General features: G+C 35.1%; 1 protein-coding gene across 1 annotated transcript in view; it reads left to right on the plus strand.

The window, feature by feature from the left end:
- FSD1L (fibronectin type III and SPRY domain containing 1 like) overlaps positions 1 to 26,700 on the plus strand; it is a 59,146-nt gene that overhangs the window by 22,237 nt on the left and 10,209 nt on the right. The window contains exons 5-12 of the mRNA XM_029203106.1: positions 3,818 to 3,840; positions 9,114 to 9,235; positions 13,934 to 14,143; positions 15,345 to 15,443; positions 19,511 to 19,640; positions 20,542 to 20,574; positions 25,133 to 25,233; positions 25,688 to 25,939. Of these exons, the coding sequence (XP_029058939.1) occupies positions 3,818 to 3,840; positions 9,114 to 9,235; positions 13,934 to 14,143; positions 15,345 to 15,443; positions 19,511 to 19,640; positions 20,542 to 20,574; positions 25,133 to 25,233; positions 25,688 to 25,939 (970 nt within the window). The remainder of the gene's footprint in view (positions 1 to 3,817; positions 3,841 to 9,113; positions 9,236 to 13,933; positions 14,144 to 15,344; positions 15,444 to 19,510; positions 19,641 to 20,541; positions 20,575 to 25,132; positions 25,234 to 25,687; positions 25,940 to 26,700) is intronic.

The raw sequence follows: 26,700 nt of genomic DNA on the forward strand, positions 1-26,700 counted from the left end.
ATTCCATGTTTATTTCAAGTTATTTACTAGGGTTTTGTGAAGAAGACTTTTAAATGATCATGTTTTTGGAAAAATAGTGCTTTTTATAAACAGATAAATATATGTATAGGAAATATAAAACTTCTAATGTTTGGAATCAACCAGTATGCAGTAGTTTTTTTTGAAATCTAGTATTTTTTGCCTAAGGGAAAATTGCACTTTGAAACAGTCTCTTATTTACTCTCTCTGACTGAGTCCCCTTCATTTTCCAAGTTAATCCTTAATATGGTATTTTTGGGGTGAAGGTAGAAGTCTTAGTAATATATTGTAAAAAGTATTAAATATTTACCCCCTAGTCATTTTCAGATTGTCTGAAAGAAACATTGCAAAATTATCTGTCCCAAATCTAATAGGATAATCTGAAGTATGAAACAATGTGAACATATAGACATAACTTGAAAAGTTTCCTCAATGTTGCGTGGCATTCACGTTTTTACTAGGAACTCTATTGGACTTTACTGCAAATCAAAATCAAGATAAATCTTCTCCTGAAAATGTGACATCTAGCCTTTGTTACATTCATTGTTTTGACAATGTTAGTATATTTTTCTCTCAGCAGTTATCATTCAGAAACAGATATGTTCTTATTTTTGTTGCTGTTTCAGTGCTCTGATTTTAACTAACTTTTCCCTTGCTACCTTTCTCTATTTCAGCCTGTATTTTGGAGAATTAGATTGTTAAAATGTTTAATTTATTTTAGATAATTTAAAAAAGTCATTATCTACACATAAGATGGTTTAGGATGGAGTTTAGGGTTCAAAGATATCATTGTGCTCATCATTTTATAGATGAGATAATTGAGTCCTAAAAGAGTTAAGTGACTTGCTGGTTAATGTGATGGGCTGAAACTCAGAGCTCTTAAAACTTGGTCTAATGCTCCTTATTTTTAAAAAGTTAAAAAAATTTCTGCTGGTTGGGAAGAAATTTGGAAATCTCATATTTTGTTCTGTTTGGGTAAATGATTCATTGAGTACAGTAAGCAAGGTCTAAAACTTCTTTATTATTCCTATTTTAATTGTGTTTAGGAAACACTAATTAGCTCCTCCATATATGGAACTATTTCAGAGTACTTTGCTTCTAATGTCTTTCTATAAATGAGAAAAATGAAGATATTAAGAAGAAATATAGAAACAATAAGATCTTAATCTTCAAAGGGCTGAAATAAATTCATGGAGGAAAGTAGTTTCTATATCTACTCATTGCAGATTGGGAAAAGATCTGGTTTAAATACTTTATATTTAATTGGTAGTGATAAAAAACCATTTGTGATTACTCCTCCATTATTATTACAGTTTTATTTAAGGAAGTTTGGTCTCAGGTGACAGATTCACATAACTGGTAAAATAAAGGGTCAGAATTGTAGGATTTATTTTAAATAACATTTGAGAGATGGAGGAAGGGAATCTCAGAGAGAGAGAGAAAGGAGCCATCTCTGATGATAAGAGAGAAATGAGTTGTTGGCAAACAGGATTTCAGTAGAATATTGAAATCGAAATAGTGATTGAAATTGAAAATAGTGATGTTGAGCAAAGTAATATGACTAATGTTTCTTGAAGGCTTTCCAATAGTGTACACTGTCATAACCTAAAAATCTAAGTATTCACTGAGACCTCTTCATAATTCACGAAGTGGTATTATGTAGATACAAATAAATGTATTGGAGACAGAGCAGTGGTAAATCCTGGGATCAGGTGGTACTCATTAAGTAGAGACGTTTAATTGACAAAAATGCATCACTCTTGGAACTGAAACTTAGAGGAATCAAGCAACATATTAATGTATATCTTTTGGACAGCTTTCTGCTTTGGGAGAAGAAATTCCAGGAAAAAATTAAACAATCTATTTTCCAATTTAAGACATTTCTTGAAGTTGGGCCCTTATATTGAAATACCTGCATAATTTGAGACTTTCTATCCTTTTCTCATTGCACAGTATAACTTCTTCAACCTCTCCTGCATTTATACAGTGTATATACTATAAAATTTGAACCTAAATGAAAGAGGAACCATGGAGGGTCTCCAGTTTTACCAACTGGGTGTATTTATATATATAAATACATGGGATACATATATAAATACATGGCAACAATTTTTCCTAGATTATCTGGCTTTTCATCTATTTTCTGGTTTGTCATGAACAGCCTAGTATATTAAACAATAACATGAAAGCTTTACATGCATGTGTACATGTGCACACTTGCACACAGATGCACTGAAAAAATGGCACCTTACTAAATTAATACTAGACACAACATGTGTAAAGAAACATCAAGTGCAGAGTCGAGTCTCCTCTTCCCCTCCTTTCACACTTGTATAAAAATCTTTGGTTATAATTCTAGCTATAATGACAATAATTTTTTAAAAATCAGTGTAATTAACTTTTTAAAGGTAAATTCGACATACAATATTAGTTTCTGATGTATGTGTAAGTGACTTTTTTTTAACATTTCTTACTCCTAGTACCAGAGTAGTAGGTACTTTGTACTTTTATGTATGACTCATGGCACGTATTATAGATGCCACAAAATTGGGTTGTTTGCTGTAGTATCTGGAGCTTGGAATGCGTCTTTAGAAGCATTAAGGACCAAATAGAATGATTAGTGTACAAGGTCATGGAGTTGATTATGATAGTGATGGGATGTGCTCATTTTCTAAATCTCAGTTCTGTTCTTTTTGTGTAGACAGGTATGCAGACCAGAATATTTTAGGATGGGTATAAAAATGACTAATACCAAGTAAGAACAATATTAGAACTGAAGAAGAGAGACAACAGAAACATTGCTGAATACATCTAATTAATGTTCAATTAAATTTAGTAGTTATTAAATATTACTATGTGCCGAGCTTTATGCTAGACACTGGGGTTAGAATATCAAGCATAGTAGCCATGTTCTATATTAGATGTGTTGTTAATTATGATGGTCAGTGTGGGGAAAAAACCTTTTGTTGGACCTATTATATGGTATGTAAATTTAAAGGGGACAGCAGTTTCTGCATGTATTTTTCATCAATTTTCTGTGACATACAGCACTGAGTAATAGCTGTGCCCTCTTCCTAAACTTGTGCTAGCATTCTCAAAAAAAAAAAGATACCTTAAGTAGCGTAGGTTTAAGTTGGCAGCTTCTCTGAAGTCATCTGAGGGAAAGACCCTGTTGCTAGAAGTGTTTCTTTGGTTTCTCCTTGTCTGAATTTTTGCCATTACAACTTCATTTTTTGGGGTAAAGGATTGTAGAACTGCAGCCTAGTTTTATATGTTAGCAGGCAAGCTCTCAGAATACAAAGTCCTTGCCCAGTGAAGGCAAGTAGAGAAAACTTGGAAGAACCATTTATGAAGTGGTGAAAGAGATCTCTGAAGAAAAATTGAAGAGCAGATTTGAAATGTATAAGAAAACCATCAGAATGCATAGAAATGTGTGCCCCATGAAGGAGATTGATTGTTCTAGTTGAAGAGTGTCAGACTGAATGAAAGTGGAGGTGTGTGTTGATAATCTTAAGGTAAGAAAAAACATTTATAGTCATCTGGAATTAGTTTGAAGTGTTAAATTTTCCTCCTTATTTTAAGGTGATTTATATCGGGACTGGATTTCCAACTATAGTTCTAACATCACATTATGCAAGCTGATGTGAACTGTACAGATTTCTTGTAATTTATGTTTTGGTGAATATGAACTAATCTATTTCAGGGTTTTTATCCTAACTTTTCTTGCATGTCACTGCCATTGAAACTTGCATGAAAAGCACTAACTGCCTTCTTTCTCTTCTCCCTGATTTGCTCCAAGGCTGCCAGACAGATCAAGGATAGGTATGGTATAAAACCTACGTTTTTATTTAAGTATCAACAGTGAAGTCAGAAATGAAATTCAAGAAGTTTCTTATTAGAATCTCGTTGGTTAAAATAAATACACCTAATGGCAAAGTGCAAAAAAAAAGAGAAAAAGTCTTCTGCATATATTCTGGAATAAACAGTATATCAGCAAGATTTTTCAAAAACATAGTTATTGACAATTATGTACTTCCAAAAGAATTTCATTTCTGGTATAATATAGTTTTAGTACAGTTCTTAATTAGCTATGCTAGTAGATGGGGAACCATTTTGAATAATTAAAAACATATATATTCCTGAATGTATTTTTTGTTGTTCTTAAATTTTACCAATATAAGCGTGTCTTATTTTGTGAGAAGTTACAGCCTTATTTCGTTCCTCAGGAGCTAAAGCTCTCCTTTTTCGCTCCCTCCTGCAGCTGACGCAGCCCCAATAAAGCCTTGCCTGAATTTCTTGTCTGGCCTCTAGTCAATTTCTGTTGATTGGGGGAAGGCCAAGAACCCTGGTCGGTATCACAACCACAGCAACAAAAGCCAGCCTGATGATAACTCGTTATGTTTGTGATCTGTGTCTCAGATGTACTACTTGGACTCAACCTACTGGACCTACTGGGTCAATAAAGTCCTTAAAAGCCACACACACAAAACAAGAGCTATTGCTCTCCTACTTCACTGCTCTCCTGTTTAACACCTTTGTATTCTCATTCCATCTTGTTCCTGGTGCCATCTCTATTTCTAATGCCACTACTGTCTAGTTTGTGGGAGGAGAAGACTAAAGAAAATGATGATAGGCTTTGGCTTAAAGGTCTTTACCATTGGTAGAGCCAGGATTAGCACAGGTAATTTAGTATTTGCTGTAATGAATGTACGAAAGGGCTAAAAGAGCTGTTGGCAATTTTGGATTGGGTTATCACAGAACGGATGGTTTTGATCTGCTTGGCTAGTCACTGAGCATTGACTGTAGTGAAATTATCACTTAAGGTTTCTTCATTTGAGGAAAATGAAACTCTCTGAAAGGCACAGCTCTTCAAAGCACCACTCTGAGTCCTAGATTAAATTATTCATCAGATAATTCACAAAATTATTCTGTATGTATTATGTGAAAACCAGTGTTGTATTGTTAATCTTGGCTGAAGACTTCAACTCTTGTGTTTTTCTAGTGGCCTTTTATTTGACTAGAGGCAAGATTCACATGGCAGTCATAGCATTCTTAGCACAAATATTAATTTTTCTATTTTTTGCATATTTTTTAAAAATTAATTTCTATTGGAGTATAGTTGATTTACAATGTTGTGTTAGTTTCTGGTGTACAGCAGAGTGAATCAGTTATACATATACATACATCCACTCTTTTTTTAGGTTCTATTCCCATGTAGGTCATTACAGAGTATTGAGTACAGTTCCCTGTGCTATACAGTATTTTTCGTATATTTTATATCAGGGAGTGTTTAAAGACTTGGATTATTCTTATAAATCCTGGATGTAGAAAGGAGATTATGAGAGTTTGAAAGTGAAAAGTATTGGCTGTATGAGGAATGAATGCTAGGTAGGTCAGTTTTCTGGATAAGGTATATTTGGGTTATGTGTGCTGGAATTTGCTGTAAGTAATCCATCTTCCACCCTGGCTAGAGTATTCTTCTGTTTAGCCACCTACTGCACAAAATCCTGCTCTGGTCCATGATTTTCTGGATTAGAAGTCACTTCCTAATCAGGCTTTGGGCCATCCAAAGACTTTGAAAGAAACCTTGCAGTTATTTTCTCTTTGCAAAAATAAAACTAGGAGGAAGAGATCCTTGTGTTCAGCTTTTACTATTAGAAATGAACCAAATGGTACATATATACAATGGAATATTACTCAGCCATAAAAAGGAACGAAATCTGGTCATTTGTAGAGATGTGGATGGACCTAGAGTCTTTCATACAGAGTGAAGTAAGTCAGAAAGAGAAAAACAAATATCGTATATAACGCATATATGTGGAATCTAGAAAAATGGTAATATGAACGAACCTATTTGCAGGGCAGGAAGAGAAACGCAGATGTAGAGAATGGACGTGTGGACACGGGTGAAGGGTAGGGTGGGATGAATTGGGAGATTAGGTTTGACATAAATACACTACCATCTGTAAAATAGATAGCAAGTGGGAACTTGCTATAAAGCACAAGGAGCTCAGCTTGGTGCTCTGTGATGACCTAGACGGGTGGGATGGTCGGGTGAGGGGGGTCCAAGAGGGAGGGGATATATGTATACATACAGCTGATTCACTTCATTGTACAGCAGAAACTTAACACAACATTGTGAAGCAATTATACTCCAGTAAAAAAAAATGGGCAAGGTGAATTAAAACATTCTTAACCACATGGAACCTGTAATGTAGAGACGTATCTGTGGATTTTAGATTGTTAGTTTGGGCTTTGAGGCACAGTTGTCTAAATATATTCAGTTTAAAAATAAAAAGTTCAGTCTTTTGGAAAATTATAGCATTGTTGTACATCTAATTGATTTATGGAGACTGAAATTTTCATTGTCTAGAAAATAAAGGTCATTATTCTTTTTTTAGGCTTTGATAGGCCTTTCTGATATATCTTTAGGGGATATAATTTTTCTTTGAGGCCATAGTGATATTTTTCCCCCAGATTTATCTTGAAGAGTGTACATACTATGCTTTTATTTGTTGGGTTTTTTTTTAATTTAAGTATAGTTGATTTACAATGTTGTGTTAATTTCTGCTGTGCAGCAAAGTAATTCAGGTATACATAGACGTATACATTTTTAAATATTATTTTCCATTATCGTTTATCACAGGAGAGGCCATAATGGTTAAATCAAGTTTTACAGATAAAGTTTAAGGTTTAAATTCCTTAAAATACTTTCAGATATTTTTCTCAACAGTTCTCAACAAACTTTTAAATCATCAGGTTTAAAAGCAACCAAGTAAGTTCAAACCTGTTCATTGATTCAGTGGGCATTTACCAAGTACCTATCTGAATATAGCTCTTTAAGAAGTCTTTAAATCGAAAGATACTTGGGACTGTCAAGAACAACATATGTAAGATTTAGCCTTTGTTCCTAACTTCTTATTGATGTAATCTGAAATTTTATTATTGAGAACCAAGAGCTTAAAGTAATAATGTGTGAAATGCTCAGCATTATACTTGCCATTCAGTTAAGTGTGAGTTCCCTTCTCCATAAATTGTTTTTTAGTATAGCACTTCCTTTTTTTTTAAATTAAAGTGTTGTTGATTTACAATGTGTTAATTTCTGCCGTACAGCAAAGTGATTCAGTTATACATATATACACATTCTTTTTTTATATTCTTTTCCATTATGGTTTATCACAGGATATTGAAGGTAGTTCCTGTGCTATACAGTACGACCTTGTTGTTTATCCATTCTATTGATATATATAATAGTTTGTATCTGCTAACTCCGAATTCCCACTCCATCCCTCCACAACCCCTTCTCCCCCCTTGACAACCACAAGTCTGTTCTCTCTGTCTGTGTGTCTATCTCTGTGCTGTAGTTAAGTTCATTTGTGTCATATTTTAGATTCCACATATAAGTGGTATCATATGGTATTTTTTTCTCTCTGACTTCGCTTAGTATGATAATCTCTAGTTCCATCCATGTTGCTGCAAATGGCATTATTTCGTTCTTTTTTTATGTCTGAGTAGTATTCCATTGCATATATGTACCATATCGTCTTTATCCTTTCATTGGTCAATGGACGTTTAGGTTGTTTCTAAGACTTGGCTATTGTGAATAGTGCTGCCATGAACATAGAGGTGCACGTACCTTTTTGAATTATAGTTTTGTCCAGATACATGCCCAGGAGCAAAATTGCTGAATCATATGGCAACTCTGGTTTTTTGAGGAACCTCTATACTGTTCTCCATAGTGGCTGCACCAATTTACATTCCCACCAGCAGTGTAGGAGGGTTCCCTTTTCTCCACACCCTCTCCAGCACTTGTTATTTGTAGACTTTTAATGATGGCTATTCTGACCAGTGTGAGGTGGTGCCTCATTGTAGTTTTGATTTGCATTTCTCTAATTATTAGCGATGATGAGCATTTTTTCATAGCACTTTCTTCTTGATAAATAGATCAGCTGTTGTTCACTCTTTGTTACTACTAAAGTGACTACTTTCCTAGTTTTAAGATGAAAGAAAATGACTGAATACAGCAACAGTGTGACATTTTTCATCCCCAAGTAACTGAATACAGCAATATGTTTGATACCTTTCATACCATTGATCTTTAGGGTAGTTTGGTAGATCTGAATGACTAGGCCTGGTATTCCCTTTGTTCCTGCAGCTCTATTTACTTCCTCTGCCAAATTCTGTACTAGGAGGACAACATTCATGAATAGCATTTTTGTGTCATTTTTTGACCAAAGATAATAAGGAGAGTTACTTTGTGATACATGTGGAAATCTACTGTAATATGAAAAATTGAAATTTGAGATAAAATAACAAACGAATAGAATATGAGAATTTCTTTTAATCTCTAGTTTTAATTGACAGAACAATTTCCCTCTGCTTTGGGTAAAATTATGTCTGGTATGGCTTCTTCCTTTCTTTGTTTTGTATACCACATTCATCTAAAATATATTTATTGAGTTTCTATTATTTCCATGGCATGTGGTTTCACAGGGCTGTTTCTTCTTGTCTCCTTCCATTCAGTTGATGTTGATAGATCAGAGTGATACCTACTAGCATGGTATTCAAAATTGTAATTTTACTTCTCTCCTTTCTCATCCATGGCCTATAGCAACTACCAAGCTATGCAGTATTTGCTCAGTGTACCTCTACTTTTATTTAAGGACACATGGAATTGCTGTGACAACTAGGCAGAATGTTTGAATCAGGGTATATTTACAGTTCATTATTTGGCATATGAAAAGGAGTGAGGCTGGCATCAGGAAATCAGATTGAGTGTACAGAGGTTCAGATGATTGTTGGGTCTGTTAAAGATGATTTATCTTGGATATTTGTCTCTTGAGTTATTTGTAATTTTATGCAATTTTGTAAAACTGGCTGGAGGAAGGTTCTTTAAGGGTTATCTTAAATGTCTTTAAATTTAAAAACATTTTACAGTTTTTTATTAAGTTAATTTTCCAAAGATCTAAAAGCAATAGCTTCTGAAATCACTAGAGTGAAGTATGTTCTATCTGTTCGTTTTATAAGTTAAATATGATACGATACTTCCCATTCTTTTATTTTTAAAAGAATGTTTATGTTTGTGTTTTCTGTAGAGTGACAATGGCTTCAGCTTTTCGCCTTTCTTTGAAACCAAAGGTCAGTGACAGCATGACTCACTTAATGGTGGATTTTTCTCAGGAAAGACAGATATTGCAAACTTTGAAGTTTTTGCCAGGTAAGTTAGCACATATATTACATGTAAAGTTATTTAAAAAACCCTTTTTTTCCTTCAAGATTTTTCTGTAATGAACATTAGAATGTAAATATTAAGGAAGGATAGTGTGGTTTTTTTTTTCTTCATTCAGCTAAGGAATAACTGAATTTGCTAGTCTTTATTTTTAGATAATTATTTTACTGATAGTAAAGATTCCATTTTAAGAACCCAAGAAAGGGATACCTTTTGTTGCTAGTTTGGCAGAGAGAAGCAATATGCCATGGTGGTTCACAGTGAGTCGTGGGGCCAGACATAGATTTGCATCCTGGCTACCGCTTACTTGCTGTGTAGCCTTAACAAGTTATTTAACTCTCTCTCATTTTCTTCATCTTTAAAATGTGATGTTATCCTTCTGGGGTTTTTATAAGGATTAAATGAATTGAGACCTCTAAAGCACTTGAAATAGTACCTGGCACATAGTTAACATGCAGTGAAAGTTAACGGTTATCATTACCATTATTGTGGTGGTTGCTGGTTCAGATGGAATTTTATTTCCAGTAGTAATGTGTTAACATTGGTTTATTAGAGTATTAGTATGAGGGTATTCCAGCAGTCAGAACCATTTGAAATTGAGTCCCAGGTTATTGTCCACAGGTGTGAAAGAGCCAGTTAAGGACCTTTCGGTTATTATTTTCTTTTTACTAACATCAAGTAATGTGGTTAAGTTGATAGCTAAAACAATTTGGACTTGGTGATTTGGGGGATCAGGAAATCTCTTGAAAGCAAAGTGTTTTACTTACAGGTTTATGGTTTTTGGAGGTTAGCTGTTTTTGAGTAGAGAATGTTGATCATATGAAACCATTCTTTTCTTCTCTGAAGATTTAGTCCAGGACTTTAGAATATGATTGGAAAGACAAAGTCAGTAGTCATGAAACTATAATGGAACTAGTAATGGTAGTACAAGTGAAGTATTAACTTGTGTGGTATAGATCAGAAGTTCTAGAGGAGTTTAGAGAAGGAAAAGATGAGAGAAGGAATCATAGTTGTAGAGGAAGGAAGTATACGTACTTGTCAGTGAATACCTATCTGTAAATTGGCCCTTCAGAATTCCTAACCATTATATTTTCATTCACACTACTACTCAATTCAGAAGGAGAGTCAGGAGTGGTAGATTGTGAATATACACATGAGTAGTAGTAGTTTGATTTTTAAAAAAAACTACTAATAAAGAAGTCTTCTCACCATTATTTTCCTTGATTTTCAGTGATGGCTTAACAAACCAAGGCCATGTCTGCCGTACAGTCAAGTAGATTGCATGCACAGTTAGGATTTCCTCTTTTGCAGACTGTTAAGACAGTCTGAAGGAATGAGGTATAATGAAAAGCAAGAAATCCTTTTGTGGAGGAGTTTCATCCTGAAGGAAGGTATAATAGGTTGTTAAAATTTATGAAAGGTGAATTCATATTACTAATTTTTTGTATTCTGCTAGAGCATAAAAATTTCCTATAAGGTCCAATCAGATTAACTTAAAAATGAATACCTTCATCCCTTAGTAATTCCTTCTATAAACACTGCAAAAATCAACTCTATACTGAATTATGTATAGTAATGAGTTTTGGACTTATCTGAGCCTGCACATTGTTAGTGATGATGATGGATGATAATAATTACAGTCATTTTCTTCTGCTCTAAGCCATTATTTATACATTGAAACTTAGAGTTTATATCCTTTCTGAGCCTCTGCAGCCAAGAAGAGAAACATGTTTGTGGCAGTGTTGATGTCAGTTGTCCTTTTACATTCACATGCAGAGAAAAACATTAGCAAAATTCTTACACCAATGTCCACACAATTTAACTGTTGCTTTATGGAAGTTGCTGTGAATTGCTTTCCATTCTCATTTCTAAAGAGAGTTCTGTCTTTCCTAATATTTTTATATTACAAGTTTACGAACATTCATCTTCCCCTGAACTTTTATCCCACATTTGTTGAAACTCTTCTCTTACTTCTGTTTAGAATATTGGGTGAACTTCCTACATATCAGATCCAAGTCACTCTTTTTTTTTTTTTTTTTTTTTTTTTTTTCGGTACACGGGCCTCTCACTGTTGTGGAGCACAGGCTCCGGACGCGCAGGCTCAGCGGCCATGGCTCACGGGCCCAGCTGCTCTGCGGCATGTGGGATCTTCCCGGACCGGGGCATGAACCCATGTCCCCTGCATCGGCAGGCAGACTCTCAACCGCTGTGCCACCAGGGAAGCCCCCAAGTCACTCTTAATTTGACCTACCACTCTTTTTTTTTAATTTAATTTTTATTTTATTTTGGAGTATGGTTGATTTACAGTGTTGTGTTAGTTTCAGGTGTAAAGCAAAGTGATTCAGTTATCCATACGCATATATCCATTTTTTCAGATTCTTTTCCCATATAGGTTATTACAGAATATTTGACTTAAATTATCTAAATTTTCTTTTTCCCTCCCAAGTTTGCTTTCTTCTGGGGCCATTATTCACAAGAAAGAAGAATCTTCTTGCTAGTACATTCTTACTGGAATGGTAGCTGAATTTGGGAGATAGATAGTGGGGAGTTAGCTGGACCCACTTACAAATTAAGTGATTCTGTCTGTATATAAGCCTCTTGGGACATTCAGTACAGGTTTTAACTCAGCAAAACTATAAAATTACTACATGCCATAGGCCGTTACATTTCCTCACATGTAGGCACTGCACAGCATATTAAATTTATGAATGCCTGTATCTCTTCCCATAGCAATGAATAGTAGTCTGTATTGCTTATATTCCGGTAACAAGGGACTAACATCTGTAATGTATTATAGGGATGAAACCCCTACAGACAGATGAAGGAAATTAATCATAATGAGAAATGATAACTATTTCTTTGTTGTCTTACTGATAAGATATATCAGATTCCAAGTATTTATTGTACAATTACACACATGCAGTAGTTCAACTTTGAAGACTATAGCTAATGGAGATCAATTGTCCCACCTCTCTCCTTTCCTCCCTTTCTTACTAGTTAGGCTTGAAGATTTAAAATGTATATCAAATTCCTTTCATCTTGGTCTTGATTATTGTATCTAAGATATTTGGTTTACTTTGTTATTTCTCACATTGCTTTGAATTTTCATGTATAGAATTCCTTTGTTATTATAGTTTTTTAAAAAATTAATACTCTTTTTAAGAACAAGTTTAGGTTTATGGAAAATTGAACAGGTAATACAGAGTTACCATATACTTCCCCTCCTCCCCCACATACAGTTTCCACGGTTATTAATGTCTTGCATTAGTGTAGTACTTTTGTAGTAATTGATAAATTATTATTAGCTAAAGTCCACAGTTTACATTAGGGTTCACTCCTGTGTTGAACAGTTCTACGACTTTTGATAAATGGATGTCATGTATCCACCACTACCTTATCATACAGAATAGTTTCACTGCCCTAAAATTCCCTTGTACTATGCCTGTTCATCCCTTGTATCCTGCAGTCTTGCTATAAGCTTGTTAGTTCCAGGAATTTTTCTGTTGATTCTTTGAGATTTTCTACATAGACAATCATGTCATCAGCAAACAAAGACAGTTTTATTTCTTCCTTCCTAATTTGTATATGTTTTACTTCTTTTCCTTGTCTTATAGCATTTAGCTAGAACTTCCAGTACAGTGTTGAGTAGGAGTGGAGAGAGGGGATGTCATTGCCTTAGGGGAAAAGTATCTAGTTTCTCAACATTAATGTTAACTGTAGTTTTTTTTGTAGATGTTCTTTATCAAGTAAAGTTCCCTAGTTTACTGAGAGCTTTTGTCATGAGTGAATGTTGGATTTTGTAAAATATTTTTTTCTCCATCTATTGATATGCTCATATAATTTTTCTTCTGATCATCTGATTTTTCTTCTACTGATGTGATAGTTTACATTAACTAGTTTAGAATGTTGAACCAACCTTACATACTTGGAGTAAATCTTTTAAAACTTTTTTTTAGCAACAAAAGGTTTAGATACAGTACTTGCACAGTTTCACACATTTCAGACCCATCTGTATCACTGGAGGACCACATTCTCCAGTTAGCCTGCTATTTAAGTGGAACATCTGTTAATGTTGAGGAGCTATGGAAAACCTCTTTCATGGAAAAGAAATTGATTAATGTTCATTCATGTTAATTGTGATTCATTTACCTCAGTTTGTTTTAATGAATCATAGAACTCTTTGGAGAAACGTTTAAAAATTCTTAAATATTTTGTGGGGTTGCGGAGTTCATTTTTGTTCAGTGTTGAGAAATTACAGTTATTTTATAAACTAGGTTTTTTAAATACATTGAAAATACCTTGAATTATTTTAATCTTTGGATTCAAAGCAAGTTCTTTTATTTTGTCAATAGTGATTTAATTTATATTCTCCAGCTGTTTGAAATAGCAGATTAAAAACGTGTTGAGAAGTAACAAATCATTCTTGATTCTTTATTCTTAGCATGTTTGAACTGCTTTTTGCTAACTAGGGTTTTAGTATACTTTGAATAAGTCTATGAAAAACTTTGAAATACGAATTTTAAAACAGAGCTAGAAAAATGGTTATTTTGCATTTATAAGGTATCCCTTCTCTTAGCCTGATTCAATTGAACAGTTTAAAAGCGACATGAAAAGCATAATTTGAACGACAAACATAAATACTGGATTAGTACTATAGTGAGAAACGAGCTTTTTTTTTTTCTTCAGTCCCCAAAGCTCCAGAGATAGATCCAGTAGAGTGTTTGGTGGCTGACAATTCTGTAACAGTAGCTTGGAGGATGCCAGAAGAAGATAATAAGATTGATCATTTTATACTGGAATATAGGAAAACTAATTTTGATGGACTTCCACGTGTAAAGGATGAGCGATGCTGGGAGATAATTGATAATATTAAGGGTACTGAATATACACTATCAGGTAAGATGACTGCATTTCATGAATCTCATTCTCGGAAGATAGATGTAATTGTGAAAAATATTTTGAATTACATTAAAAGATGAAGTTATTAAGTTTCTTTAGCCAAGCTGACTTTTTATATATTTATTATGGAAATGAATTTCTCTTGAAATATCAAGAAAACCTTCATTTTAATTACTTCTGGATATTTGCAATCTGGTAAAACAGTGTATTTAAAACAAACATGAAAGGATGTTCTGGAAACTGTATTTCAGAGTGACATTTAATTTTTACCTTGGTTTTCTAACAATAAAAAAAGCTGTCAATTTTCTAGATGTATACACTACCCCGCATTTCAGTGATACTGTAAAGACTTGCCTTTACCCTTTTTTGATAACCTTCACGATAATACTTAAAGTTAAGCTGTGACTTGGTATTAGAAATTTGTGTGTTGGCCTTTTGATAGTCTTTAAAAACATATCTGCATGTATAGGGGACTTTGGGTATTTGAAATGGCCAAATGTTGCCTGAGTTGTTCAATATTTGTTTTATGTGAGCAGTAACATTAGTAGCGTTACCATTACTGAGCACTTACCATTTGTCAGGAGCTGGGCTGAAGTGTATTACACAGTACATCTCATTTAATCAGTACAATACATCTCATTTAGTCTTTACAGTGAAGAGGTTGGTTTTCTCTTTTCTATTTTAACAGATACAAAACTGTGGCTCCGTCAAGTTGTTGAAGGTCCCATAGCTAGTAATTTTTGGATTGAGATTTTAATCTAGACCTGACTGACTTCAAAGTTTTGCCCTTAATCCTTATGCTTCACTTTCTCTTCAAATTCATTTTTCACATATGAAACAATGTGTCATAAATATAAAAATTCTATAGTGTCTACTTTCCAGAAATTGAATATGTTATTTTAAACTGTAGTGTGTCTCCATGAATGAAACCTTACTTATGAGGCTTGAGAGTATCTTTTTATTGCTAGGTTTAAAAAGCCCAGTGATAAACTGTATAATTTATTTTGAAGAAAATAATAGATAAATCATGATTTCTCTTATTTCAGGCATTATTACCCTTTTAACGTAAATTTGTACCCTTTCTGAGTAGAAAGATAGTTCCAGGGAGGGAAAAATGTCTGTTTGAAGGTTCATACTCGTACTTTTGGAGTAGATTCCTTTACTTTTCATATCTGAAAGCCATTTTTCATTTTTTCAGGCCTAAAGTTTGATTCAAAGTATATGAACTTCAGAGTGCGGGCTTGTAACAGGGCTGTGGCTGGAGAGTATTCTGATCCAGTGACTCTAGAGACCAAAGGTAAGATCAGTAGCTACTTGTACAGCATGAAACAGAACTTGACATCAGTAATTATTCCAGACTTCGTGACAGGAAACATTTCATGTATAGTTGCCTTCCTTCCCCACCTTGATTCCCCCCAGCTTACCCCCCTCTCCCCGCAAAGGAATTCTCAGCAGGAGGAATTTTAAGATGGGAAAATTAGGACTACAGTAGTGGTTTCCATTAGTTTTTCTTTTGCCATGGTATTCAGATGGGTAAAATAGACTGATGATGGTGTTATGTGCTCTCATGCATACTTACTTTACAAATTTCAGTCTAGTATAAATATATTCGCATGATTGAAGTTTGCCCAGAGTTTTCCCAGAGAATGGATTGTGACTCAATAATGGGAAAGTACGTATTCAGTTTAGTTCAGGTTCTTTTTGTTTTCTAAAATCTTATTGTAGAAATTAACATTTATATAGTTTATTAATGTTTACAAAGCTCACAAGTCTTCATTTGATCATTGAAACCATCTTGAGAGATCAGTAGAATAGATATTATTGATATCCATTTTGCAGGTGAAGAAAGTGAAGTTAAAGTCTGTTCCTAGAACTAGCTTGGAAAGTTGTGAATAAGAATCGATTTACAAGTTCTGTGCCAGACCTTATTGTGGGCCTGGAATGTAAGTGCTTCTAGTCTCTGAGAACAGTTTGGATTTATTGTAGAATAGCATATTTAAACACAGAAGATTTTTCAGGTATTTACTAATTTGAAGGCCACAATGCTAGAGGTCTTTCTAGTCATGAGGTGATAATTGACTCAGTTTACTTCCAGAATCAGATTCTACACATTGTTGTTAGATAGTTGGGCCTTAGAGTGTTCCACTGACCTCTAGTTCGTATAGCATTTAAATAGGGTTTGAATGCCAGGAGTTTGATGTGATTTGGAGGCTGATATAAAAATATCATATTAGAATAAAACAAGATATGAGGTTCATAAGTTATTGACAAGACAAACTCATAATATGTTTGCATCAGAAAGATTAAAAGAAACAAAACTAAGTCGAAGTAATTTAGATGAGCAAATGTTTTTATTTGAGAACTACAGATAACTTAGCCAAGAAATGCAATTACTTAGAATTACTTGTTAACAAACTGAGATGATACTGTGGTTTCTTTAGAGATTTTTACCATTTCACAAATAGTCATATTTACAGGCAGATAATCCTTCCTACATAACTTGAACTGATTTTAGCCCTTGTCAGGTAAAATTGCATTATTATTAATATCCTCCCTCAAGAATATTATATGTTTTTTATTTCTTTTGTACCTTCTCATTTACTTTTTATGTTTAGTTACCAAACTTGGGCCTAAATGTGGTGAATTGTACATTTCCATTCAAATTCCATAGATTCAGGAAAATGAATAACTGGCTTATAGCTTCCTTGGAGCTGGGCTGTCTGCTCCTGTTAGCAATGTCTAGATTTTACCAGTCAAATTCTTGGTCTTAGGGTTTGTAGGGAAAGACTAAGTCGATTCTAGTCCTTTTGAGCAGTTCTCTCTGCGGGGTAAACACCCTGGGGTTGAGTTAGACTGATACTAAACACTGCGGCCCACTGAATCTTCTGGGACCTTCTGGGAGACTCAGAGTAAAATTATCTCTCAAGAAACTATTGGTCACAGGTTTTCTAGGGTTATTCCATACCACTGGAGTGGCCACTAATGACAACAGGAACTCCAGAGAAAAGTCAGATTTTTTAAATGCTGTGTTAAATAGTTGTTTACTAATTTTTTGACTTGTTGCAGCCCTTTTTGACCAACCAGTAGAAATAAGTATACGAGCAAAGAACTGGAGGGAAAGGGAGGGAGATGGAGATTTAATAGTTGAGGCCTACCAAAACTTCATATCCTGCCACTTGTGGTGCTTGGTGTGGAAAATAGTGAACATTGTTAATATCTGTCTCTCCAGTTGTATGTAACTCTATTTCTTCTGTTATTGGAATTGTCAAAAGTGATGAATAATATTTCTTATGACCAGAATTTTTAAAGTACATTACCCTTTACTTCCTTGTAAAGGTAAATGATGTGATATTAATCACCAATTACTTTCTAGCCTCAAATGTTAGTGTCTATGATATAATTTTACAGTGCCTAGAAAGCAGCCACCAACACAAACTAAACACATGAAACATATCTGTGTCTGTGTTCTAATTTTTTTGGTACTTTGTTTTCACACTTTTAAAGATGTGGAAACTAATATCTGGCTATATTACAGGGCTTATATGAGAGACAGGACTAAAATTTGAGACCTCACTTTTGAGGCCAGTCTTTTATTTGCTTTTAAACTGCATGGTATTAACCCTCTTACCTTAGAGAGCCTCGATGATTTAGTTGAGGCCTCATAAAGGGACAGTGTCCAAAAAAGAAGAGATAAAAGGTTGCACCCCTGGGACTGGAACCCATGTTTTACTGTTTGGGTGCTGTGGTATTTGATAAATTTGGTCTCAAGCGGCTTGGGGGTGATACCTGTTTTTGCTACCCTTGACTCTACTCATCTGTCCATCATCAAACACAGGGAATAGCTTTAGGATTTGTTTCTTCCCTTAGGATTTTAACAGGCAACTGGGAGTGATGGCACCTTACAGTTATATCCAATTTTTCTTTCTCTCAAAAATGCAGATGTCCTCACATATATTAACTAATAACTAATATAGAGGTTAACCCTGTTTTCTTAAGGCAGTTCATTCTTGGTAATACAGGGTCTCAGTTTTGCTTAATCCTAACTTTTTAGTAACCCACCTGTTGAGGAATTCTGTTTCCATTTTTACTGAAAAGCTGCATTATTTCATCTTTCAGTAAGCTCTTATATGTTTACGTGCAGATTTTGAAAGCTATTAACTTTTTTGCATATAGTATGACATTTTCTAAAAGTGGTTATGGTCAGTAGATTTGTACTTAGAATATTTAAAATACACTGAGCAATGGGTCAGATGCATAGGTAAAATTAAAGTGCTCTTTACGAAACAGTAGAGTATAAAAGGATTCTTGATTCACTAGGTAAGCACTAGGTTCTCTATATGAATATTTTGTTGTTTGATGATGTATATTTCACAGATACACTGAAACCTTAGCTAAATCACGTATTATCCTTAAGTGAAATGGGGTATTGTAAAGGAATATTTCTTCACTGAGTACTTACCAGAAATTTCAATTTTTGGAGGGAAGTATAACTAATAAGCAGATTTATTGGTAACTATGTAGTAGATAATACCTTGTCTAAGACCCAGTTAGGGTCTTAGGATATTAACTAGGAAGAACTGTGCGTTACTCAGCTGTGAATCAATACATTTCAATGATTAACCCTCAGTATCCAAGGGAGAAGGTAATACTGTGATACACTGATTTCCTAAATTAGCAGTTCTGAGTAAGTCTTGGGAATAGTACAGATAGTTCCCCTAATACCAAATAATTTGAAAAGCATAGTTTTGTTCTGGATTTTTAAAATTTGATTTCATTTAAGTAGCCCCTCTCCCCCGTCTGTTCTTTGCCATGTATGTCATCTTTAGCTCTATCAGCTGGGCTAGTTCCCTTGCTTCTGCCATCATGGCCTGTTTCTCTGTGCTTGCCTTATTTTGAAACTACTAAGAGCTTAAATATGAAATTATTAAGTGTTAGGGCATAAGAGAAAATGTGTGTGTGCCAGGCTGTGTAATTTTTTACACCACATCACTTTCTCCTCATCCTTAATTCTACCAGTTCTTCTTCCTATTTAGTCATAACAATCAGCTGATGCTCTAATAATAGGAAATTGAGGCTATTGATTCCAGCAGAAGGAATAGCAGAAAGACCAGTGGCCATGAAAGTACGTTGTATTTGGTTGGAGTACAGGATAGATATATAGAGGAGAATAATGGGAAATAGAGTAGGAATTTGTAGATTACGGCTTTATCGTTGTAGACTTTAAATTTTAGGATTAGGAATTGGAACTTTATTCTCTATATACAGTGTTAAATCCATTGAGTAGGAAAACAATGTGATGATGGTTATGCTTCAGAAACTAGAGATATGCTACATTTTAAAAAATTGAAATGTTGTTTTGGTTAGCACTTAACTTCAGTTTGGATAACTCATCCTCCCATTTGAACCTGAGAGTTGAAGATACCTGTGTAGAGTGGGATCCTACTGGAGGAAAAGGTCAAGAAAGCAAAATTAAAGGAAAAGAGAACAAGGGCAGGTAAGCTAGTTTATTAAATCTGTTATCTGAATAAAATGCTTGTACATTGATTCTTACTTGACAATAACTTAAAATGAAATTCTTGGGAAGGGTAAGCTGGGACGAAGTGAAAGAGTGGCATGGACATATATACACTACCAAATGTAAAATAGATAGCTAGTGGGAAGCAGCCACATAGCACAGGGAGATCAGCTCAGTGCTTTGTGACCACCTAGAGGGGTGGGATAGGGAGGGTGGGAGGGAGACGCAAGAGGGAGGAGATATGGGGATATATGTATATGTATAGCTGATTCACTTTGTTATAAAGCAGAAACTAACACACCATTTTAAAGCAATTATACTCCAATAAAGATGTTAAAAAAATTCTTATTAGTAACACCAAAGTGAAGAATATAATATTATCAGTACTTGAATTTGTCATTAACATTTTTCATTACTTTTTTTTAAGTTTCTTTCCTAATCCTCTTCTTACACCTTTTATTTCAGTATTCCATTACTTTAAAGTTATATCTACAGCACTTTGAACTGCTTAGAGAGAAATCCCTAGCAATAGTTCCTGAATTTTAGACTTATAGATCACCTGTCTTACCCGAAGGTCTGCAGTGAATGACAGCTATTACCATGTACAGTCCCAGTGTCTGGCCCCTGATCAGCAGCCTTATGAACAAAGAGGCAGGCTTGGGACCTTTTATTATTGTAGGACTTATTTAGATAGTCTCAAAGTATGGGGGCCTCTTTAAACAGAGATAAATTTTGCTCAAACTAAAATAAGGTAATCACTGTGAGTTAAACAGTGAATCAAAAGAAATTCCTCAGCAGGCTTTTGATCTAATTTTACTATAAACTGTTAAATTTAAGTTGTAAAGCAGTCTCTTAACAGTTGCCTATTTTTATCTGACAGTGCCCATGTTACTTCACTGAAGAAACATACAAGGTGATGATCTATGTCTGTATAGTTCTAGGACTTAGTATATCTAGCTTGGCTGAATAACTTTTATTTTTCTTTAACCAATAAGCAGAAGCCATTGCAGCAGCCTTCATAAGCTAAAATATTGGTCTGTGTAGACTGTCTGTATTGGTGGCTTATGTTTTGAATTTACAGCATTATAATGTGCTGTATATTATTTGGATTATGTTGTATACGATAACAAAACAATAAGCTCTGCTTTAAAGTCTTTCTTGAATTATTTTCCTTTATCTGATTTTTTTCTGCATTTACTTATACTTGGCACCTTTCTTGTTGTGCTGTATTCAATATATCTAACATTACAGCTTTGCATTTATATATATTTGACATGAGGCAGGTTTGAAGTGTCCTATGTTTTATAATAATCATGCAGTTTCAGAAGCATCAAGGATAAAAAACAAAGGTCATTACTGAAGTTATTAGGACAGTGCCAGAAAGATGAATCACTTCAAATTGCACAAGTAATAATGTGCTAATTTGAAGATACTGCGTATCTTTCCCAGAAACCAGAATGTGTTCTCTTTTCAAAATTATCTTTTCTTTTTTCTAGTTTATTTGCTTATTATTGGTGAAAGTGATTTCATAGTTAGTGTATTATAAATTGTAAAGTGCTGCTGGATTTAATAGAATCAGTGAAGTTTCATTTGGTCATTTGGAGATTTTTAGGATACTTATATGTAGAATTTCATCATGTTATTTCTCTTTGTCTCTTCCCTCCTTTTAAGAGTATTTTATTATGTAGGCTACTTCTGGAATGTTACATACATTTATTCTTTCCATAAATATTTGTTCACTGCAGGATGTCAGCTGGATATTTTGGAGTTTATAGGGGTAAACACTGCCCCTGCCTTCAAGGAATTTGCCCTAACTTATGTAGATGAGATATATCTCTATATATAAATAACAATAATACAAGATAGAGATTATGTGTAATAGTATGTGTGAATCAGGGAGTTTAGAGGAAGAAAGATTTCCTGAGCTGCCGCACGTTGAAGTGGTCAGTTAGGACAATAAGCCAAACTGAAAGTAACAATCAAGACTTCGTGCACTTACTGTGATAGTATAAGCTAGAGGCCACAAAGGAAAGGGTGTTAGCTCCCCCCAGGGTTCCACTTTTCACAACAGAATGGCTCAGGGTGAGGGTTAGGTAAATGAGAGCAGATGGCAGATGGTGAGTATCTGAGGGTCATCTCACTGCCCAGGAAGGCCCCAACAAAAGGCTTCTCCTATTGTTTTATGGACCTGAGGCCAAGGAAATGAGAGAGGGGTAAAGGTTAGGAGTAGAAAAGTATTGAGACAGAGTGGAGAAAAGTGTCTTCAGACTGCTCCCTGACCCCTGCCCTTTTTAAGGAGGTCTCTGAAGAGGCAGCTGGAAAGGGTCTCAGCTGGGGGCCCCCTGCTGTAAGGGGGCCTCTGAATACAGGCGCCCAATCTAGGAATGCAGACATTCATATGAGTTTGGGGTTGCAGGGGGTATTGCAACTGCTTCTAGAAACTCCAGTGAACTAGCTCTGTACCAAGTCTGGGGTAGAGAAGGCAAGCATTTATAATTGCTTCTTGTTGGGCCTGAAAGATCATACATAGGATTTTGGCCTGGAGCTGGACTCTTCAGAAAAGTTATTTAGCCTGGTAGGATCTGGGAAGCCTTCATTAGTGAAATGGTATTTAAGTTGGTTCTCAAATAAGTGGAAGAATGTGTAGCGTTTGGACTTGCAGTGAGAGAAGGAGCAAGGAAAGGAAAAGGCACTGAAGCAGATTGCCTGAGTTTAAGGGACACTTGAGTGACTATATTTAGCTGGATAGTGCTCTCCAGAGGTGAGAAGGCTGGAAAAGCAGAGTGGGCCCAAATCAAGAAGAACCTGAAAAGCCAAGCCAAGTCATTTGTAGGCAGTAAGAAAGTGCTTGAAGATTTTAAAGTAGGAGAATCAGTTAGGTTTATCTCGTAACAGTGAACAAATGAATTGGGTAGCAGAGAGATCATCTGGGAAGCTGGTAAAACAATCCAGAGTAGAGGTAACAAAGAGGCTTAATTCAGATAGTTGAGTGACTGAGGTGTCTTTAAAGGACGGGATCATGTTTGCTTTAAGACAGGGGGTCCCCAAGCCCCAGGCCTGGCCATGACCGATAACGGTCGTCTTGGGAGGGGGGGAGTGCACAGCAGGAGGTAAGCGGCAGGTGAACAAGCGAAGCTTCATCTGCCGCTCCCCATCGCTCCCCATCGCTCGCCTTGCCACCTGAACCATCCCTCCCCCGGTCCATGGAAAAATTGTCTTCCACGAAACCGGTCCCTGATGCCAGAAAGGTTGGGGACCGCTGCTTTAAAACAATAACAGCTGTTGTACTTCTTGCAAAAATGTACTTAGGGTTGGAAGCCTAGAATGCTGCAAAGGAAGACATCTCCTTATTTAATTTTTCTCTGAAATTTAAGCTGCCATTCTTAGCAGTTACATCTGTTTTTCTTTTTGCCATGCTTTCCCTTTATTTCTTTACTACTGGTAAGTTATAAATTTTTTTTGTTTTATGAATGCAGTGATTTGATATAATTGAAATCTTATTTTTTTAAACATCTTTGGGATTTGATCTATTTTGAGTTTTGGGGAGTTAGTGAGAGGCCTTAATGCTGTCCAGTTTATCGTATCATATAATTTGATAAAGGGAGGGCAGGTTGCATCTTGTCCATTTTAGTAGAAGTAGTGCTTTATAATACTTGATATTATCCTGTGCCTGGATTTGGGTAATTGCTGTTTTTCTTTTTAAGAAGAAAAGATACAGAACAAAAACACTGGGTCGGCCAAAAATTTCTTTCAGTGTTTAAGTAAAAATAAAATACCTATTTTTCATGTTCGCCCAGAACTTTATTGAACAGTGTATTCATCATTTTGTTCCACTACCTTCGGCCATTTTTCAGGAAATGTCATAATTCCATCTTCCCAAAATGTTTTATCTTTTTGAGCAGAGAACTGTTCCAGGTGCCTTTTGCAGTCTTCCAAGGAACTGACATTTTTTCCATTAAGAGAATTTTGTAAAGACCGAAATAAATGGAAATCCAAAGGTGCTGTAGCAGTTTTTGCCTGGTCATCAAAGAAACATGTAGTCTTGCGTTATACTTATGGAAGATTGTGCGTTTTCTGTTGACAAATTCCGGACGCTTTTCATCAAGTGCTGCTTTCAGTTGGTCTAACTGGGAGCAGTACTTGTTGGAATTAATTGTTTGGTTTTCTGGAAGGAGCTCATCATAGAGAACTCCCTTCCAATCCCACCATATACACAACATCACCATCTTTGGATGAAGACTGGCCTGTGGTGTGGTTGGTGGTGGTTCATTTCACTTGCCCCATGATCTCTTCCCTTCCACAATATTGAACAGTATCCACTTTTAATTGCCTGTCACAATTTGTTTTAAAAACGAAGCATTATCATTATGTTTCAGTAGAGAATCGCACGCAGAAATATGGTCAAGAAGGTTTTTTTCACTTAACTTATGTGGAACCCAAACATCAAAGCGATTAACGTAACTGAGCTCATGCAAATGATTTTCAGTGCTTGATTTGGATATTTTGAGTAGGTTGGCTATCTCCCATGTCGTTGATTGTTCTCAATTAATGTCTCGATTTGATTGCTATCAACTTCAACTGGCCTACCCAACCGTGGTATGTTATCCAGTGAGAAATCTCTAGCACGAAACTTTGCAAACGACTTTTGACACGTTTGATCAGTCACAGCACCTTCTCCATACACTGCACAAATCTTTTTTTGCATTTCAGTTGCGTTTTTATCTTTCTTGAAATAATAAGGCATAATATGCTGAAAATGTTGCTTTTTTTCTTCCATCTTCAGTATTAAACTGACTACACAAAAATTCACCGATTTTGATGTTTTTTTTTAAATGCACACTGATATGATAGCTGTCACAATATAGTCTAACAAAACTGTTTCGAATGAAGTTAAAGACAACTAAGCGCTAGTAGAGCCATCTTATGGAAAAAAGCTGCACGAACCTTTTGGCCAACCCAATACCTACTGCTTATAAAAAAGGTTATTTAGTTTTGATTCTAATAAGTCTTAAAAAGAAAAATAGCAATTACCCAAATCCATGCACAGGATAATAACGTATTATAAAGCATTTCTCCTACCAAAATAAGTCTTGCTTTTCATCTAAATTTAACTGCAAGAAATGTAAGCTAGAATCCATTATCTTTCTTGAGTTCTTTTTTTTTCCCTTGAGTTCTTTTTTTTCCCTTTTTGTATTGTCTCATATTTCAACTGTATGTTCTTTGTACAAGCCTTGCTCAGTCTGCATGGTATTAGTGTTTTTAGCATGCTTTATGTTGATGACTTCTTACATTTAAGTGTTATAATTGACAAATCTGTTTAATAATAAATAATTCAAATAAAATTAAATGTTGCTATTTGTGCAGCGTGATTAGAAATCTTTAGAAAGATTCATTTCTTGATTTGTAATTTTAGTTTGTGAAACATGTGCAATATAGAATATTTGTTTTTCTTTTTGTTCCTGTTTATCTAGAAGTGGTACACCATCCCCTAAACGGACATCCATAGGCTCCAGGCCACCAGCAGTAAGAGGCAGCAGAGATCGTTTTACTGGGGAATCATATACAGTGCTGGGTAGGATAAACATAATAGTTCTTCATTATCTCAGATTAAAGGCATCATAGTCACATTGGTGGACTTTACACTCAGTGGTGGAGTGGCTGCCTGTGTATTGAATGAATTGTTGCCAAAGTTTCTCCCTCTTGAAGCTTAATTACTTTGGTGGGTTTTCAAATTGTCTTTTTATTGATATGTTTTAAATTCTGCTTCAGTTTACATAGTGCTCCACATTTATAACTCTTGAGAGGATAGTAATGAAGAAAAGTTCTGAAGCCTTTTATATTCAGAAAAGTTAGCAGTAAATGTACAAGTCGTTATAGCAGATACTCTGCATTTAGTGTCTGTGTGTTAGCATGATTTTTCTCCTGAATCAGATTTTTTGTGCCATTTTGTGGGACAAGATATAGGTAAAACTCTGTGACTCATAGGGAAGAGGTAAGAGTCAAATTTACCTTCTGATCTTTTGTAGGAGACACTGCTATTGAAAGTGGACAACATTACTGGGAGGTCAAGGCCCAGAAGGATTGTAAATCCTACAGCGTGGGAGTAGCATACAAGACTTTGGGGAAATTTGACCAATTAGGAAAGACAAACACTAGTTGGTGTATCCATGTCAACAACTGGCTACAAAACACATTTGCAGCAAAGCATAATAATAAAGTCAAAGCCTTGGATGTTACAGTTCCTGAAAGAATAGGTGTATTTTGTGATTTTGATGGGGGTAAGTTTACTGATTTTCTCCTAAGTTATTTCATCATCGTTGCTTGTATTTCAGTACTTTTCATTAGTAATCATGTCTACAGAATTTCCATTAGTATTGTGGTAAGGGTATTTTGACCTTCTAGGATTTGATCACAAACATAATTTCAGCTCTGTAATTGACTGAAAGGGCACGCGATGTCTGCTTGCAGGCCTGCAAAAGCACTCATCTATAATATACTAAGTAAGTTTGAAAAAGAGATTTTGCTAATTTTAGTCTTGAGCCTTAAAATTTCTTATGCCCGTTTTAATTCCTCCTTTACCTTGTTTTATTACTTGTTAAGAGTGGTAGAGTCAGATTTTTTGAGTTGGAATAGACCTTAGAAATTACCCAATCCATTTGCCACATAGTATAAAATCCTCATTACATTATATCTGCAAGTAGTTGCCAACTCCTATGCTGGAACTTTTCTGTGTGAAGCTAATTGTCTTAGAAGGCAGCCTGTTTCGCTGTAGGATAACACTTGGTTAGAAGGTTTTTCTTAAATCAACTCACTTTGTCTTCTCAGTAACTTCTGAGACTTGCTCTTAAATTTTGACATCTGAAGAAACACAGAATTATGTTCCCTAATTCATACTTACATTACAGTAAGTCCCCTACATATGAACCTTCAAGTTGTGAACTCTCAAAGATGTGAATGTGCGTTCGCATGTCCAATCATGTAAGTTAGTTCAAGAGTCTAGTGTACATTGTCACGTGTATACGTCCTCTACAAGTGGTTG

Source organism: Monodon monoceros, unplaced genomic scaffold (assembly GCF_005190385.1).
Source record: "Monodon monoceros isolate NGI ecotype Baffin Bay Population unplaced genomic scaffold, NGI_Narwhal_1 Super_Scaffold_5, whole genome shotgun sequence".
Lineage (NCBI taxonomy): Eukaryota > Metazoa > Chordata > Mammalia > Artiodactyla > Monodontidae > Monodon > Monodon monoceros.